The sequence below is a fragment of the Echinops telfairi genome, unplaced genomic scaffold (assembly GCF_000313985.2).
Source record: "Echinops telfairi isolate 266 unplaced genomic scaffold, ASM31398v2 ScPeMD7_7424;HRSCAF=8462, whole genome shotgun sequence".
NCBI lineage: Eukaryota > Metazoa > Chordata > Mammalia > Afrosoricida > Tenrecidae > Echinops > Echinops telfairi.
The window spans coordinates 71519461-71535740 of record NW_022111324.1 but is presented as its reverse complement, the minus strand read 5'-3'; the positions used below and the strand labels follow the sequence as shown (position 1 = coordinate 71535740).

Genomic DNA, 16280 nt, shown 5'->3' with positions numbered 1-16280 from the left:
GGCAAAACAGTCTGTGCTGAGGAGAAAAATGAGATTCTGGTCAAACAATGGTGAGGTAGCCAGTGACTTACATTTACCCCAGGTCAAAGCTAAAACTTTAATCACAGGGTAAAGTTTAAAGAGCATGCAAGAACCTATCTCATTTGTGCCATCAGCCACGCCTCCAGCGGAGCAGCCATTTGGTATAACCCCAGAAAAGTGATATTCTATTTTTAACTAGTCCAGTCGCACTCCCCTCACCTGAAAATTAGGTTGGCACAGATGCAAGCATAAATCGGAGAAAACACAGTAGGCGAGAGTAGGTTTCTCTCAGTTCCGGGGTCGACGAATAGATAACGACCACGTCACGGCTGAAGGCGGGGTTAGGCTGGGTTACGTCAGCGCGCCGACTAGGCGCCGGATGTAGAGTTTGCGCATGCTCACCGGAAACGCTGGCGGTCGTCGCTTCCGGCGAGAGTTTCCTCCGGCTTTCCGACGGATTCCCGAGACGGGGTTAGCATTACCAAGGAGCCGCCCGCTTCAGACGGGCAAGTGCCGCAGATGTTGGCCACTGTTGTTCGCTCGCGTTCAAAGTAGGATGCAGTCGTGTTGCTATTTTCTCTCGATTCTCCGGAATCTTGAATTCTGAGAGCAAGGTTGAGGTAGCGGAGAAGCTCTGGTTACTGTGGTAACTGCGTGACGCCGGTTTCGGACTTTGCCAGTTAGGTAAGGGAGATCTCTAACCATCCCTTTAAAATACATTGTTGGTCCGATTCAGATTCAGTGCTTATATAAAACCATGCTCGTAAACATAGACTTTGGTTTTACAAAGTTTGCTTTGGCTATAAGAGGAGAGGCAAACTGAGGCAAAGTAACGAGAGCGACTGCGGTAGTCCAGGAAAAGCGGGAAAGTGACTTAAAAGAAGGTGTGAGATGGAAGAGGGAAGATGGGATAAGTATGTGGAGCAGTAGATAAAAAGATGATTGCATTTCTGGATTAAGATGTACCTGTTTTTAGTTTGGAATAGTGGGTTACGAGTTGGGCAGCTAATCTCAAGGTTAGCAATTCAAACCCACCAGCTGCTCTGGGGAGAAAGAGAAGTCTTTCTGCTTTTATAAAAAGAATTACAATCTCAGAAACCCATATAAGGCAGTTCTACACTGGCCTTTAGGGTTGTTATGAGTCAGAATCGACTCGATGGCAGTGAGGTTTTACTTTTTCTTCAAAGGGAAGATCAACAATTCAAACCCATCAGTAGTTGATTCCCTGAAGAAATATTTATAGTCTTGAAAACCTGAAGGAGCCGATGTACTGTGTCTGTGGGGTCACAAGGAATTGGAATGGGCTGAATGGTGGTGGATTGGGTGAGTAATCAACAGTAACTAATAATTCGTTGAGTATGGGAGATTAGGGAGAGGGACCCCGGGCATCTTTGGGAGCAAGTCCATTATACGTAGGTTCATTTTTCAACATCAGCTGTTGTTAGAGGCCATTGAGTCGGTTGTGACCCATAGAACATAACAGAGCAAAACACTGCCAGGTCCTGCTCCAGTCTCACTATTGTACCTAATCCTGAGCCCATTTTTGTAAACACTGTGTCAAATCCATTTATAGAGGACCTTCTCCTTGGCTGCCCCTCTACTTTACCCAACTTGATGTCCTTCTCCAAGGACTGGTCTCTCCTGACAACATGTCCTAAGTACATGAGATAGACATCTTTCTTCTAAGGAGCATCCTGGTTGTACTACTTCTAAGGCAGATTTATTAGTTCTTTTGGCAGCCCATAGTACTTTCAGTATTCTTTGCCAGAACCAAAATTAAAACACATCCATTTTTCTTCTGTCTTCTTTATTCAGTTTCCATCTTTCATATGCATATAAGGTGTTTAAAAATACCATAGCTTGGGTAGGGCACACCTTTAGTGCTCATGGTAGCATCCTTGCTGCTTAACATTCTAAAGAGGTCTTGTGTAGCAGATTTACCCAATGTAGTGTGTCCTTTGAGCTCCTGACTGCTGCTTCCATGAACATTGATTGTGTATCCAAGCAAGACAAAATCTTTTAACAACCTCAAATGTTTCTCCATTTATCACTGATGTTCCCTGTTGGTCCACTTGTGAGGATTTTGGTTTTCTTTATATTGAATTGTAATACATATTGAAGACTGCAATCCTTGGTCTTCATCAGCAGGTTCTTAAAGTCCTCCTCACTTTCAGCAAGCAGCATCAGTTACAACTGCATTTCTCCATCCATGTCAAACTCTATTATATTCTTTCTCTTTCCTAGAATATTGCCCTCACCTTTCTAACCATGGGCAATTTAGTTACCTTCACTAAGCCATTTTATTTTCCTCCATTTTAATGTTGAAAAACTACGGGATACTTTTAGGAAATAGAACATCAAATTACTGGTCATGGCTAGAGTGTGAGCGATGTGTGGAGGAGGGCAGTAGCTCTAGAAAGAAAGTCATGCCAGGCTGAATTTGGACTTGCTTCCAGAGATGCACAGATCTCTTTCCCTAATTCCCACATCCAGTTATTAAGTACAAGTGATACTATCTCCAAGTATGTTTCTAATCTCCTCTCTCTAGGATTACTCTTAGTTAATTTAGCGTTACATTAGTTCATTATATGCCAAGCAAAAAGTAAGGACCCAAAACGTAGTAGCAGCTACTATGCCTATGGTGTTGGTGAAGAATATTGAAAGTACCATGGGCTTCCAGAAGAAGAAACAAATCTATCTTGGAAGAAGTATAACCAGAATGCTCAATAGAAGTAAGGATGGCAAGACTTTGTCTCACTTACTAAGAACAGAGACCAGTTCTTAGAAAGGGACATCATGCTTGGTAAAATAGAGGGAGCAGATAAAGAGAGGGAGACCTTTAATGAGATGGATTGACACATTGACTGTAATAGTGGGCTCAAACATAACACATGTGAGGATGGTACAGGACCGGGCAATGATTTGTTCTGTTATACATAATTGAATTTTTTTTTCTTTTAAAGAAGCTACCAGTACAATGAATTTTTCTGATCTAAATTATATTTATTAGAAAAAAGGTGATGACTTTTCTGTGTGAAATAGGTATGAGTAATTTCAGTGATGAATTGACGAGCCCCGTGGCAGAGGCCAAAGGAGTGGAAACTTCAGTGCTCTCTGGTACAGGGATATATATTCCATGGCTCCAAAAGCAGATGGACATGGTGGGTAAGTAAAATAACATAGAGCCATTGTAACAATGCAAGGACATGATACAACTCAGTGTGAATACAGAATGAATAACCGAGTTGGGAACAGCTTTAGTTTTAAAGATGGGAATATGTGTGTCTTTTATTATTATTTTTTTTTAAACTAGGGAGTCCTGGTTAGTGGTTATGTATTCATTGAAAATTCAGCAGTTCAAAACCACCAGCTGTTCGTTGGGAGAAAGATGAGGCTTTTTCCTCTCGCACAGAGTTACATTCTCAGAAATCGACAGGGGAAGTTCTTCCCTGATTTATAGGGTCTCCATGAGTAAGACTTTTTTTTTCCATGAGTAAGTCTTGACTCAGTGGCAGTAAGGCTTTTTTTTTAGCTGCAAGCAAAACAATACATTTTTTTTAAGTTGATTTTTTTCCCCCTCTCAGATTTTTTTTTTCCCCTTTGAATTAATAGCAAGTAGTCCATGTTGTGGCAATTGTGATTTGGGATTGACCAAGGAAAGAGATGTGACCATGATACAGCATTGTGGCACCACAAGCTGCTTATTGCGCAGCAGGCACAGCGAGCCATCAGAAGTGGAAAAGGGCATGAAAGACTCCGGTACAGAAGGGAGAGAAGGAAAGCTTACATACCCTTGGTGGTGTCGTCCTGCAGCGAAGTGGGAAGTCTCTGAGTCAGAACTCCAAAAGCAGTGGTACCTTCCTAGCTACAAAAAAGCAGCCATCAAGTAAATTCCGATTCATAGTGACCCTTCTAGGGTAGAGTAGAACTGCTTCTGTGGGTTTTCAAGGCTGTACCTTTATAGGAGTAGAAAGTCTCATCTTTCTCTAGCAGAGTGGCTGGTAGTTTTGAACTGATAATCTTGTGGTTAACAGTCCAATGCATAACCCAGTATGCTGTCAGGGAATCTAGTAGCACCTTAGGGTCCTTTTGACTATAGGATTTTGTGGTAGCTATTTTGGTGATGGGTACCCCTGGGGCTTATGTGTTGGGTTGCTGATTGCATGGTCAGCAGTTCAAATACACTAGTTTAGTGGTTCTTAACCTGTGAGTCGCAACCCCTTTGGGGTCATCGAACAACCCTTTCACAGGGGTCACCTGATTCATAACAGTGGCAAAATTATAGTTATGAAGTAGCAATGAAAATAATTTTATGGTGGGGGGGTCATCACAACCTGGGGAACTGTATTAAAGGGTCTCAGCATTAGGAAGGTTGAGAACTACTTCACTAGTTGCTCTATGGGAGAAAGATAAGGCTTTCTGCTCCCATTTTATATATATACATACATACCCCGGAAACCCAAAGGGTCAGATCTACTCTAGCCTGTAGGGGCCTATGAGTCAGAATCAACACGATAGTCTTGAGTTATGGCTAGCAGATATTGGGTGCAGTTTCTCTCACTCCGCCATCAAGTTGATGTTGACTCATAGTAACCCTGTAGGACAGAGTAGAACTGCCCTGTGAGTTTCTGGGCTGTAACTCTTTACAGGAGTAGAAAGCCCCATATTTCTCCCATGAAGCAGCTGGTGGTTAGAACTGCTGACCTTGAGGATCACAGGCCAGTAATACACCACCAGGGCAGTTTCTTAGGGTATGTGAAACTGATAGGCTTTTTTTTTTTTTTTTAATGTACTGCTTGCATGGTTTTAAGATGCCATATGAAATTTTTATTATGAGTGTAATAGTTGCAAAAGATAAATTTCCAACATATGTTCACATTTTACAAAATTTTATTACTCTTTTAAATGTAATCTAAATAGTATAGAAATGTGATACTTTCTATCATCCATTTTTATACTTTTCTATGTTCTTCTGTTTCACTCCTTGCATCAAAAATAATGTGTCTTCTTTTACACTTTTTGTTTTACTACTACCCTAGAATCATAAGTGTTTAAATACTAATATTTATTCCGACTAGAGACTTAGTTAATAATGTACCCACTTGATCAAAATATTGTATGTTATAAATTTTGTTAAATACTAAGCATAAGGAGTAACATTTTATTATTGTTTATCTCATTGTTAACACTTTTACCTGGGCTCCTTCATATAGGTACGATTGAATGCTATGTATTTCTAGAAAGAGAAGAGAGTATCAATTCTATTTTATTTTGTTTTAATTTGCTGTGAATTTGGAGAAACCATAGTCATGTAAGTAAGAAGGGAATAGATGGAGCTTAGCTATTGCAGTGTATCAGTTCTTTGAACTCCTAACTAACTCTTGAAAAAATTACAGTGATTTATTATAAAATGCTTAATCCTCTGCTGTTTGGATATGCAAATATTTGGAAATAACCTGACCTGCAAATGGACGTGTTTGAGCTGTTCGCGTTCTCACCTGTATGTTTTTACCCGCAATTTCAACTTAAGACAACATGTAGTGATTGTGATTGTGTGGACTTGATTATTGGCATAGGAAATTCATTTTAAGAAAGAATAAGAATTCTTTAAGATAGTTCACAGACTGCAAGTTGATTGCTTTAAAATTATTTTAAAGCAAGGTGCCCATGGTCTTTGTGTACTCCCGTGGTTCAGGGCACATGAGTCTAGAGTGGACTTGTGATGTGGGAAGTCACTCTGTTATTAGGACTGTACCCAAACCGAAATAGTCTTAACAAGGAGATTGCCAATACTAAGATGTAAATGGCAATGTCTAGAACTCTTTTAATTTAATTTACTCAATGGCATTGAGTTAGTGGAACTCAGTCTCTTTATAAATATAAAACCTCAACTCTTTTGTGTTATCAAAACATCTACAAATAATAATTGCCATGTTTGCTTATTGTTGACTTTTAATACCCATTCTAAGGACCTAGGACTGTGCTACTGAGGGACTCTTTAGGAAATTGCCCCAAGATTTTTTTAGTGCAAGAATGAAAGGGTGATTAATTCTGATACACAAAGTAGCCTAAGAAGACTAATAGATTTATGAAAAACAAGGTATTCTTTTAATTTGGTAGAAATAGCTTATAGCTGTATGGAAAGGCTTATTTCATGTGAACCTACTTTGATATTGGGGATGGGCTGGGTCAAGTACTATCTATTGTTCTACTTGTTAAAATGTTTGTTTGCTAGAATTAAGATGATTGAATCTTTGAATTTGGTGTCATGGTGGGTAAAGCTTCTTCTCTTCATCTTTATAGTGACTGGAGGCAAAAAGAAGAAGGATTTTGCTCAGACGACAAGTGCATGTTTAGCTTTGATTCAAGAAGCTCTGCTGAAGCACCAGTGGCAGAAAGCGGCAGAATATATGCATAGTTATTTTCAGACCTTGGAAGATACAGATACCAACAAAAGGCAGGCTGCCCCTGAGGTAAACCAAGTTTAAGTGTACTAGAAGAAATTGTATGCCAGCAAGTTTCTGCCCCTTGAGCTCTCTCTGCCTAGAATAGCTTTGTAAAATCACGAATTAATATTACCATAAACTACTTAGTTTATGGTAGTTTATGGTGGAGAATTTGCATCAGGGTATTTTTGTACTCTTTAAAAAAGCCTTAATTTTTTTTTTTTTAAAAGCCTTAATTTTTAAAGGGAACTGAAAGTACTTTGGTGGGAGAAAGAGCAGGCTTTCTACTCCCATAAAGGTGTACAGTCTTTGAAACCCCAGGGGCAGTTCGATTCTGTCCTATGATTCGAATCAACTGGATGGCAGTGAGTTTTAGAAAGTACATTGAACAAATGTGCTTGACACAATGGATGGATGTATTAATTGTGATAAGAGTTATACCACTCCCTAATAAAATGATTTAACAAAACAAAAAGAAAGTACATTGAACTTTGAATCCTCAGTTCTCCAATATTCATTCATTCCAATAATTTCCCCTTTTACAGAATGCTTCCCATCATCATGTAAACATGTTACTTCTTCCATGTTTAAATTGTTTCTTGACCCTGCACCCCTCACTAACTGTGCTTCATTTCCATGCCCCCTTGCAGCAAAACCCTTTGAAAGAGTTGTATATACCAGTTCTATCAAATCCTCTCCATTTAAACTCCCTTAGACCCAGCATCACCATTTGAACAAAACTGTGTAGTCAGCAATGGCCTCAGTGTGGCTAAGTCCAATGGCTTTCCATGTCAGAAGAATTAGCTACTATATAGCATTGAAACATTATTTGCATATATGTCATTATTTGTAATCCCTCATCCAATTTTTTTTGAAACAAGAAAAACACTGTTTTTGTGTCCCATTTGTGTCTCTTTTTTTCTAACTTCACCCTGTTCCTGCCCCCCACCCCCCGAACTTTGTTCTTGTTCAAATGCTGCCCTGTTGTTCCCAAGTGAATACCTCCCCAGTCTTATTGTTCACCTTGTAGACCTATGTATTGATGTTTGGCTAAAATTGGGGGTATGAGTTCAGTTTCTGTTCTGAAATTGAGTGGCAAAAGTGTGCAAAGATTGGAACCTTCATACACTGCTCGTGGGATTGTAAAATGGTACAACCACTGTGGAAAACAGTGTGACACATGCTTAGAATGTTTGAAATAGAAATACTATTGATCTAGCTTCCCAGTGGTGGTTTTATATCCTAGATAAAGATGAGCTATGACACAATAGATTTATGCACACCTATGTTCATTGCAGAACTGTTCACTGTAGCAAGATGATGGAAACAACGTAAAGGCTCTTCAACAGATAAAAGAATAAACAAACTATGGTGCATGGACACAATATAATATTATGCAATCTTAAAGAATAACAATGAATCTGAAACATCTCATAGTATGGATGAGCCTGGAGGATATATGCTGAGTGAAATTGATTATTCTAAAGGGACAAATTCTGTAGTAGACTATTATTGTAAAAATGTCACAAAAAAAGAAACATTCTGTGGTGGTTACATGGGTGGGAATTGGAGAGAGGATAAATCAGTGAAAACAATATGCTCATTAAGAAATCAGGAAAAAATGATCAAGGTAAGGGAGGACACAAAGAAGAGTGCTTCAGTTTAGCAGAAAGCCTCATCTCTTCCCTGGAGTGGCTAGTGTGTGTGAACTGCTGAACCTAAGGTTAGTGGTCCAGTGTTTACTTGACATCACCATCAGAGCTCTTTATCATAGCCATTACCTGTTGCCTTCAACTCGTTCGTAGGACAAATTAGAATTGCCCCTTTGGGTAGTAAATCTTTTACTGCCTCATCTTTCTCCCTCTGAGTGGTTGGTGGAGTTGAACTGCTGACCCCGTGGTAGCAGGTATCTCAACGAGTAATCCACTATGGGAATCCACCAGGGTTCCTATGTAGTCATTGAGTCAATTCTGACTCATAGCTATCAAAACAACAATGAGATATCATCGAACTCCAATGGTGATGCTCATTTAAGTCGATCTGTCAACAATATTAACAGTAGGTCACTTCATTTTGTATGATCAATTTTTTTATATGATTTTCAGGACAGTGAATTGTTTTTATTCATACATTATTGATTCTTCAGTTTCCTTTCCTGGTTGCTCTTGGCCTTTTTCCATGGGAGTGTCCCAGACTTCAATCGCTCAGTCCTCTTCTTTATATTTATCCACTTTTAGTGATTTCTTTCCATTTCCTCACCTTAAGTACGATTCCTAATTGTATACATTTGGTCCTGACTTTGATCTTTTATTTCCACATTCTTATTTCCAGCTGTTTATAACACATCACTAGTTATTTAATGATCATATTGTCCTAACTATGTCTAAAGTGAAACTCTTTGTCTTGACCCTTAAGCCTAATCTTCCTTACCTCAGTTTGGCTATTTTCTTTACCTAGAAGACTTTTTACTTCCTTCATTGCTAGACCTTGGTCCAAGCCATTGTCATCTCACCTAGTTAACTGCTTGCCCTTGTCTCTGCCTCCAATGTGTTTAAGAAAAAACAGCAGCTAGAAAAATCTTCCTCCATTTCAAATCGGCTTTATTGAAATGCGAGGGTAAGTAAAAAAATATTACCAAATAATAGAAGCCTGTATTAGACAAAAATATAAAAATGTGGGACTACTGTTTCTTCACATTTCCTCCATCTAGGTCCATACACTTCTGAAGCCTGTGTTCAGTCTCTAATCCTTCCCCAAAGAGTTCTGAGCTCTTCAATGTATACCACATCAGAATCAAAGCAGCAGTTTGGGCATCCTTGAGAGTGTCGGATCTTGCTCCTTTTAAGTGCCCTCTGAGGTTTCGGAATAAAATGTCTGGTTAGGATGAGGGCTGTAGAGTGAGTAGATGGGTAAGATTTCCCTGGAAAATGATCTTAGGCCAGCCCTTGCTGCCCTCAAAGACTGAGCAAATGTAATGCTGGAAAAAATTCTTCAGTGAAACTTTCTTGGCCTTTTTTTAGTATTGCACTTTTCCATTAAAAAAAAATCATTTTATTCGGGGCTTGTACAAGTCTTATCACAATCCATACATACATCCATTGTGTCAAGCACATTTGTACATTTGTTGCCATCATCATTCTCAAAACATTTTCTTTCTACTTGAGCCCTTGGTATCAGCTCCTCATTTTTTCCCCTCCTTCCCCGCCTCCCTCCTCATGAATTCTTGTTAATTTATAAAGGATTGTTATTTTGTCATGTCTTACACTGTCTGATGTCTCCCTTCACCCACTTTTCTGTTGTCTGGCCCCCTGGAAGGGGGTTATATGTAGATCCTTGTGATCGGTTCCCCCTTTCTACCCGACCTTCCCCTTACCCTCCTGGTATCGCTACTCTCATTGTTGGTTCTGAGGGGTTCAACTGTCCTGAATTTCCTGTGTTTCCAGTTCTTATCTGTACCAGTGTACATCCTTTGGTCTAGCTGGATTTGTAAGGTATAATTGGGATCATGATGGGGGGTGGGGAAGCATTTAAGAACTAGAGGAAAGTTGTATGTTTCATCGTTGCTACATCGCACCCTGACTGACTCATCTCCTCCCCGCGACCCTTCTGTAAGGGGATGTCCAGTTGCCTACAGATGGGCTTTGGGTCTCCACTCTGCACTCCCCCTCATTCACAATGGTATGATTTTTTGTTCTTTGCTCCCTGATACCTGATCCCATTGACACCTCGTGATTACACAGGCTGGTGTGCTTATTCCATGTGGGCTTTGTTGCTTCTCAGCTAGATGGCTGCTTGTGTATCTTCAAGCCTGGCATGTACATATGTAAATATATTTATGACAATGGGGAAATACATCTATGTGCACATGTATATATAAGTTTAGTATTAAGGTAGCAAATGGACATTGGGCCTTCACCCAAGTACTCCCTCAATGCAAGAGTACTTTGTTCTATTAAACTGACATTCCATGATGCTCACCTTCCCGACACAATCACTGAAGACAAAGACAAAGATGCATAAGCAAATGTGATGAAGAAAGCTGATGGTTCCCGCCTATCAAAAGATACAGCGTCTGGGGTCTTTTCCATTTTCTTAAAGCTTCTTTATAATGAGCTCCTATGATGGTCCTGTCTTTTAAGAAAATCTGTCAAGATTACACCTTTGTTGCTATAACCTTCTGCACTGTGCCCTCTGCCTTGAATTTAACTGGCCACTATTTTGATTGGACCTTCTTTTTGAAGCCACCTTAATAAGACTTAGAGCTCCACTGGTGTAGTGGTTACATGTTAGGCTGCTGACTACAAGGTCAGTAGTTTGAAACTACCTGCTACTCTGAGGGAGAAAGACTGGACTTTTTACTCCTGTTAAAAGTTACAGTCTCATAAGCCCACAGGGAAGTTCTACCCTGTTCTGTAGTTGCTATGAGTCAGTATCAATTCGATGGCAGTGAGTTTTTTTTGTGTTGGTTTTTTTTTTGTAACGAAGCTTAAGTGTATTACTGAAAACCTTGTCTGCAGCAATCTGCTGATTATGGAGACATGTTAAACATGTTTGGAAACAACCATTGCATGTATGAACTGAAACTATTAGTAATACTTTTTGACTTACCTGCGTAGTAACCATACCATCACTTAAATACCTGACACAGCTAAGAAAAAAATTTAGCCATTGTTAGGAAAGTTTAAGGACTAAAGTTAGATTAAGCATTAAAGTGTAATAGGCGTTCAGCTAGTTATTGACTCTTCATTTATAGACTTTGTTTCGTTAGATGAAGGAATTCATCAGTGGTTTACAAATTATCTGTTTTTAATTATCTAGCTTTCTGTTGAAAATATCGATGCCAGCGTTCCAACCATTTTTATTATTAGGTGCCATCAAGTCCGTTCCAACTCGGAGACCCCTATAACCATTACTGTGTTGGCGTTCATCATTGCAGCCACTGGATCAGTCCATTCATTGAGGCTCTTCCTCTTTTTCACTGACCTGCTTTACCAAAATGATCTCCGCCTCCTGCTACTGGTCCCCTCCTGATAATGTGTACAGAGTATGTAAGAGGAAATCCGTCATCGTCACACACAGCATTCTGGCTGTATTTCTTCCAAGACAGATTTTTCATTCTGGCAGTCCATAGTGTCTGTGTTATTTGGTGCTAACGCCGTGATTCAAAGGCATCTATTGTACTTCAATGTCTTGTATTCATTATCCAGCGTTCCTGTTCATAATTAGGTAGGTGAAAGTATCACAGCTGTGTCAGGACACCTTAGTCCACAAAATGACATCTTTGCTATTCGACACTCCTAAAGAGGTCTTTGGAAGCACATTTGCCCAGTTCAGCACATCATTTGATTTCTTGACTGCCGTTTGAGTCCACTTAGAGATAGTTCAGAATTTCGGTGTAGTGATCTACTTCCCCCAAATCAGCCAGTGTAAACCCCATGGAACGTAGTTGTCAGGATTCAAGGTTGATTTGATGTCAACATACAAGGGGGTTCTTTTCCAATGACCCTCGTATAGGTTGGTTCTGGCACAAGTCAAATACCACGTTTTATTGTTTGTTGTTAATTTTCATTCATTATTGCCATAGCATGCTATATAACTTTTTAATAGTCAATCATAACATTGAACATTGGGAGTGAATATGTGAGAAGGCTATTGCATATAGTATATGTTAAAAGGGATATAAAATGTACGAAAAAGGAAAACAACATATACACTAAACGGTTTTAAGTGCGGATTTTCATAAGTCATCGGGTATTTAATACTAATTTTATCAATTGAAAAGGTTAAATCACACAAAGTTTAATAGTTTCACTGGATAACATACAGTAAAATATTAACAGAATTATTGAGGAAAGTAAATGAAAGGTAGGCTTTTAAGTGGTATAAGCAGAAAAATAAATTTAAAATTACCTTTCCTAGAAATTGGTTGGGGCAAGAATCTTACATTTTGGTTGTGGTTTCTGCTGTGACAGATTATTTGGAGGCTTGGCAGTGAGATTCTATACTATCATCCCAAGAGCAACTTGGAGACTTTCGGCACCTTTGCGGACAGAATGAAAAATATTGGTGTCATGAATTACTTAAAGGTGAGCTCGGGCTTTGCTGATTTATATTTGCAGTGATAAGTTTTTTAATTCCTTGTTCCAGGCAGGTAATAATGTAAAAAGCATGGGCAGAAAATAAGACACCTGGAAAAATAAAAGAAGCTCAAAGATGGTAGGATTGTTTCTTACGTCATGGCTTCTAGTTCCTTCCACGTTCACTGGCATACCTCAGATCTTTCAGTCTGTCATTGTTTTTCACACTGTCTTCTGGAAGTTTATGCAAGTTATTTCTTAGTTGTGCCATTGTCTCATGTGTGTTCTCTTCCAGGCTATTTAAAAACTTTGATCGGATATCATGTTGTTATGCAGTTTATGTCCTACCACGGTCTTCGTGCAGCACATTTTGATCATTCGGTAGATAATCAGATACTTACTAATGATCTCCATGTTTGTGGGCTTTTCCTTTTTATTGTTGCAGATCTCCTTACAACATGCATTGTACCTGCTACATCATGGAATGCTTGAGGATGCGAACAGAAATCTAAGCCAGGCAGAGACATGGAGATACGGTGAAAAGTCATCTTCCCAGGAAATCTTAATCAACCTTATTCAGGCCTATAAAGGACTTTTGCAGTATTACACTTGGTCTAAGCAGAAGATGGAATTATATAAGCTTGGTGAGTGAAAATGAGTGAGCTTTTTCTTAGGGCAATGACACTGATACATAGGTGCAGAAGGAATTTTAAGAAGTAATTTATTAATCCCTTTGCTTCCAAGTCTGACTTTCTTAGATATTACAACTGACAGTTTTAATAATGTAAACTTTTTGACCATCCTGTATCATACTTGTAATATCTCAAAAATTTTCCCAAGTTTTTAGATTTTTCATAAGTTAAGTTCATGGCAGTATATATTATTTTTTAAAACTGAATTCCCCCCAAATTACAAATTTTCTACAGTAGGCATTATTACATATAATCAACATCTCCCTCTGTGTTAAGAATGGTGTTTAGTTTGTTTCATAGTGTTTTACCAAATAATGTTTAAAGAATATGGCAAAATAAAGTTGTTTATTTTGTATGTCCTTCTCAAACCCGATGCTCTTGTTCTCACTTTCAGTAATGATGGTCTTCTACCCACAGATTTATGTGGTTGGGGCTGTATGATTCTCTGCACGTTTCTTTCACATAGGTTGTTTTTCTCTAATTGTACATAGTAAAGAATCAGCCATCATCTGTGTTTTCCTGGGCCTTGTGTCTCTTGTTTAATGAACATTTTTTAAAGAATCACTCATGTTGATTATAGCTCTAGTTTGTTCATTTCTATGACTATGTTTCATGCAGCCCTTTCAGTTCTTATTTCTTCTCTTACCGATGGCCCTTTTGGTCATTCGTAACTCTGGGCTGCTTTGCCATGCATGGGCACGTGTGCTTATGCACCCAGCATGTGCTCCTATGAGTAGAAAGTGTATCCTCAGCTGTCATAGATAATGTGCTAAATAGTCCAGAGTGGGTCCAATAGATATAGTCCTACCAGTAGTTTAATAAGAGTTTTCTTTTTGTCTGTGTTCTCCCCAACACTAGCTATTGCTATATTTTTCATATTAGCCAATTTATGGCATATAGTAGTCTCATTTCTTGTAATAACTTTTGTAATAATTTTGTATATTGATATATAATTCATATACAAGTCACATTTCAAATGTGTAATTCCTTTTTGGGGGCTATGCTTCCAGAGTTGTGCAACTATCATCATAGTTGTAGGACAGTTTCATCACCCCAAATAGGAGCTGTTAAACACATCCTCTTGATCCTCCTTCCCCTGATAGACCACCTCACTTACTCCCTGCCATGGAGGCAGTTCCACCTCACAGTGACAGAGTAGAACTTCTCATGTGGGTTTCCAAGGCTGTAAGTCTTTACAGAGGCATTGGCCTTGTAGTTAGCAGCCCAATGCATAACCTACTTTGCCACCTAAATTCATATCAGATAATATGGTTTGTAAGTAGCTTCTTCTAATTTGTGGGATGTCTTTTAATAATTATGAATAGTGTTATCTTTAACTGGTGGCTAGAGTTCAGCAGTGAAGCCACCAGGACTAAGCCTTTCTTCACGGGGAACTTGTTGATGACTGATCCAGCAGTAGTCCTCGCGCTGAATGAGGTTCAAACATCTTGTTTTTGGGCAGATGAGGATGATTATGCATATAGCACTGCAACCCAGAATATGCTCAGCCAGAGCTGGAAGACATCTGTAAATCTTTCTGCATTGATTAAGATTCCTGGGGTTTGGGACCCTTTTGTGAAAAGTTATGTAGAGGTAAGACTTTTCTAATTTAGAAGAAAACTAATGGAGAAAATTACTAAGGAAATATAACTTCTCTTGTTCAGCTGTCTGAATAATTTATTTTAATTTTATGAGTATACTGTTAATTTTACTGTGTTTATTTTCATCAATAGATAATCTGCTGTTACAAATGCTTGTAGATAAAAGGAAGTATGTATAGTTGTAAATTATAGTGCTGGACTCTTCCTGAGGTTAAAAGGAAAGCAGAAGGACTTTTTATGATTTGATGAGGTTGATATAAAGGAAGAGAAGAAAATCTGAAACTAGGTCACAGTGTATGAGGTGAAGTATAATGGGTGTTTAGGAGGTTCTTAATGATGCTCTTCTATCCCAGGGTCCTTGTGAAAGGTATGCCTTTGGCACTGGGCTCTAGGAATAAATCTGGACTATAAACTGGGGACAGTTTGATGAGTGCTGAATTGTGCTGCCAAAAAATAACTTCTGAAACTAAATGCCAGTGGCTCTGGGAATTCCTGTGTAAAGATGGGACCCAAATGAGAAAAAGTATAATCTATGCACTCTTTTGAGGGCTGAAGTTATGTAGGGCACTGAGGTTAGTTGCTTTATGTGATCTTTTTCCAGCTAGTATTGTGCCCTGCTTTGAGAAACCTATTTCTTATAGGAACAGTTTTTCTGTTGAAGGCACTGCATTTTTTCAGTATCTAAGTATTAAGGGAAAAATGAGAAACCCTGCAGGCATGTTAACAAGTGATGTTCTGTGTTCCATAAAGCTTGTGACATAATGCTGGTCAACACAAACAGTGTGACATCACTGTTATTCCCTATGCGTATTGCTTGCCAGTTTTGAGATTTTTCGTATTTATCAGTAAAGTTATCTATTATCCTTTGTCTAGGTCTCTGATGACAGAATTTAACTAAGCGATTCTGACTTACTCTATACAGATGCTGGAGTTCCACGGGGATCACGATGGAGCCCGGGAGATCCTCACCAATTACGCATATGATGAGAAGTTCCCAACAAACCCGAATGCCCATATCTACCTGTACAGCTTTCTAAAAAGGGAGAAGGCACCCAGAGAGAAACTGATCAGTGTGCTTAAGGTATAGACTTTTTATGTCCGTGTTTGAACGGGGGTGAGAGTCTACTTTAAAAGGTTGTTAGGTCAGCGCTTCACACCTTTCCTGTTCTAGCGCCCAGAGAGCATGTTACTGAGGTAAGCGGAGGACATGTTCACAGCCACAGGATGTAGGTAGCCCTCCTTCCTTCCCACGTGAAACAGAGGAAAAGATCAGTATTTCAGCAGCTCCTTGCCGCCCTGCTTGGAAAGCACTACCTTTATATTTGTTTAATAAACAGTGTTTTGAAATGCAATTTACATACAGTTAGATGTACCTATTTTAAGGTATAGTTGGATGCATTGTGACAAATGTATCTATCTATGTAACCACCATGGTAATCAAGA

General features: G+C 39.0%; 1 protein-coding gene across 2 annotated transcripts in view; it reads left to right on the top strand.

The window, feature by feature from the left end:
- The first annotated feature begins 482 nt into the window (after nucleotides 1-482).
- Nucleotides 483-16280, top strand: part of TAF1A (TATA-box binding protein associated factor, RNA polymerase I subunit A) — a 31286-nt gene continuing 15488 nt past the window's right edge. Inside the window, exons 1-7 of one of the 2 annotated variants that reach the window (XM_004699925.2) lie at nucleotides 483-705; nucleotides 3064-3186; nucleotides 6325-6494; nucleotides 12440-12553; nucleotides 12990-13188; nucleotides 14699-14829; nucleotides 15760-15918. In XM_004699925.2, the coding sequence (XP_004699982.1) occupies nucleotides 3066-3186; nucleotides 6325-6494; nucleotides 12440-12553; nucleotides 12990-13188; nucleotides 14699-14829; nucleotides 15760-15918 (894 nt within the window). In that variant the 5' untranslated portion in view covers nucleotides 483-705; nucleotides 3064-3065. Of the gene's footprint in view, nucleotides 706-1222; nucleotides 1345-3063; nucleotides 3187-6324; nucleotides 6495-12439; nucleotides 12554-12989; nucleotides 13189-14698; nucleotides 14830-15759; nucleotides 15919-16280 lie in introns of those variants that run through there. The other variant, XM_045298043.1, reaches the window with a different exon arrangement.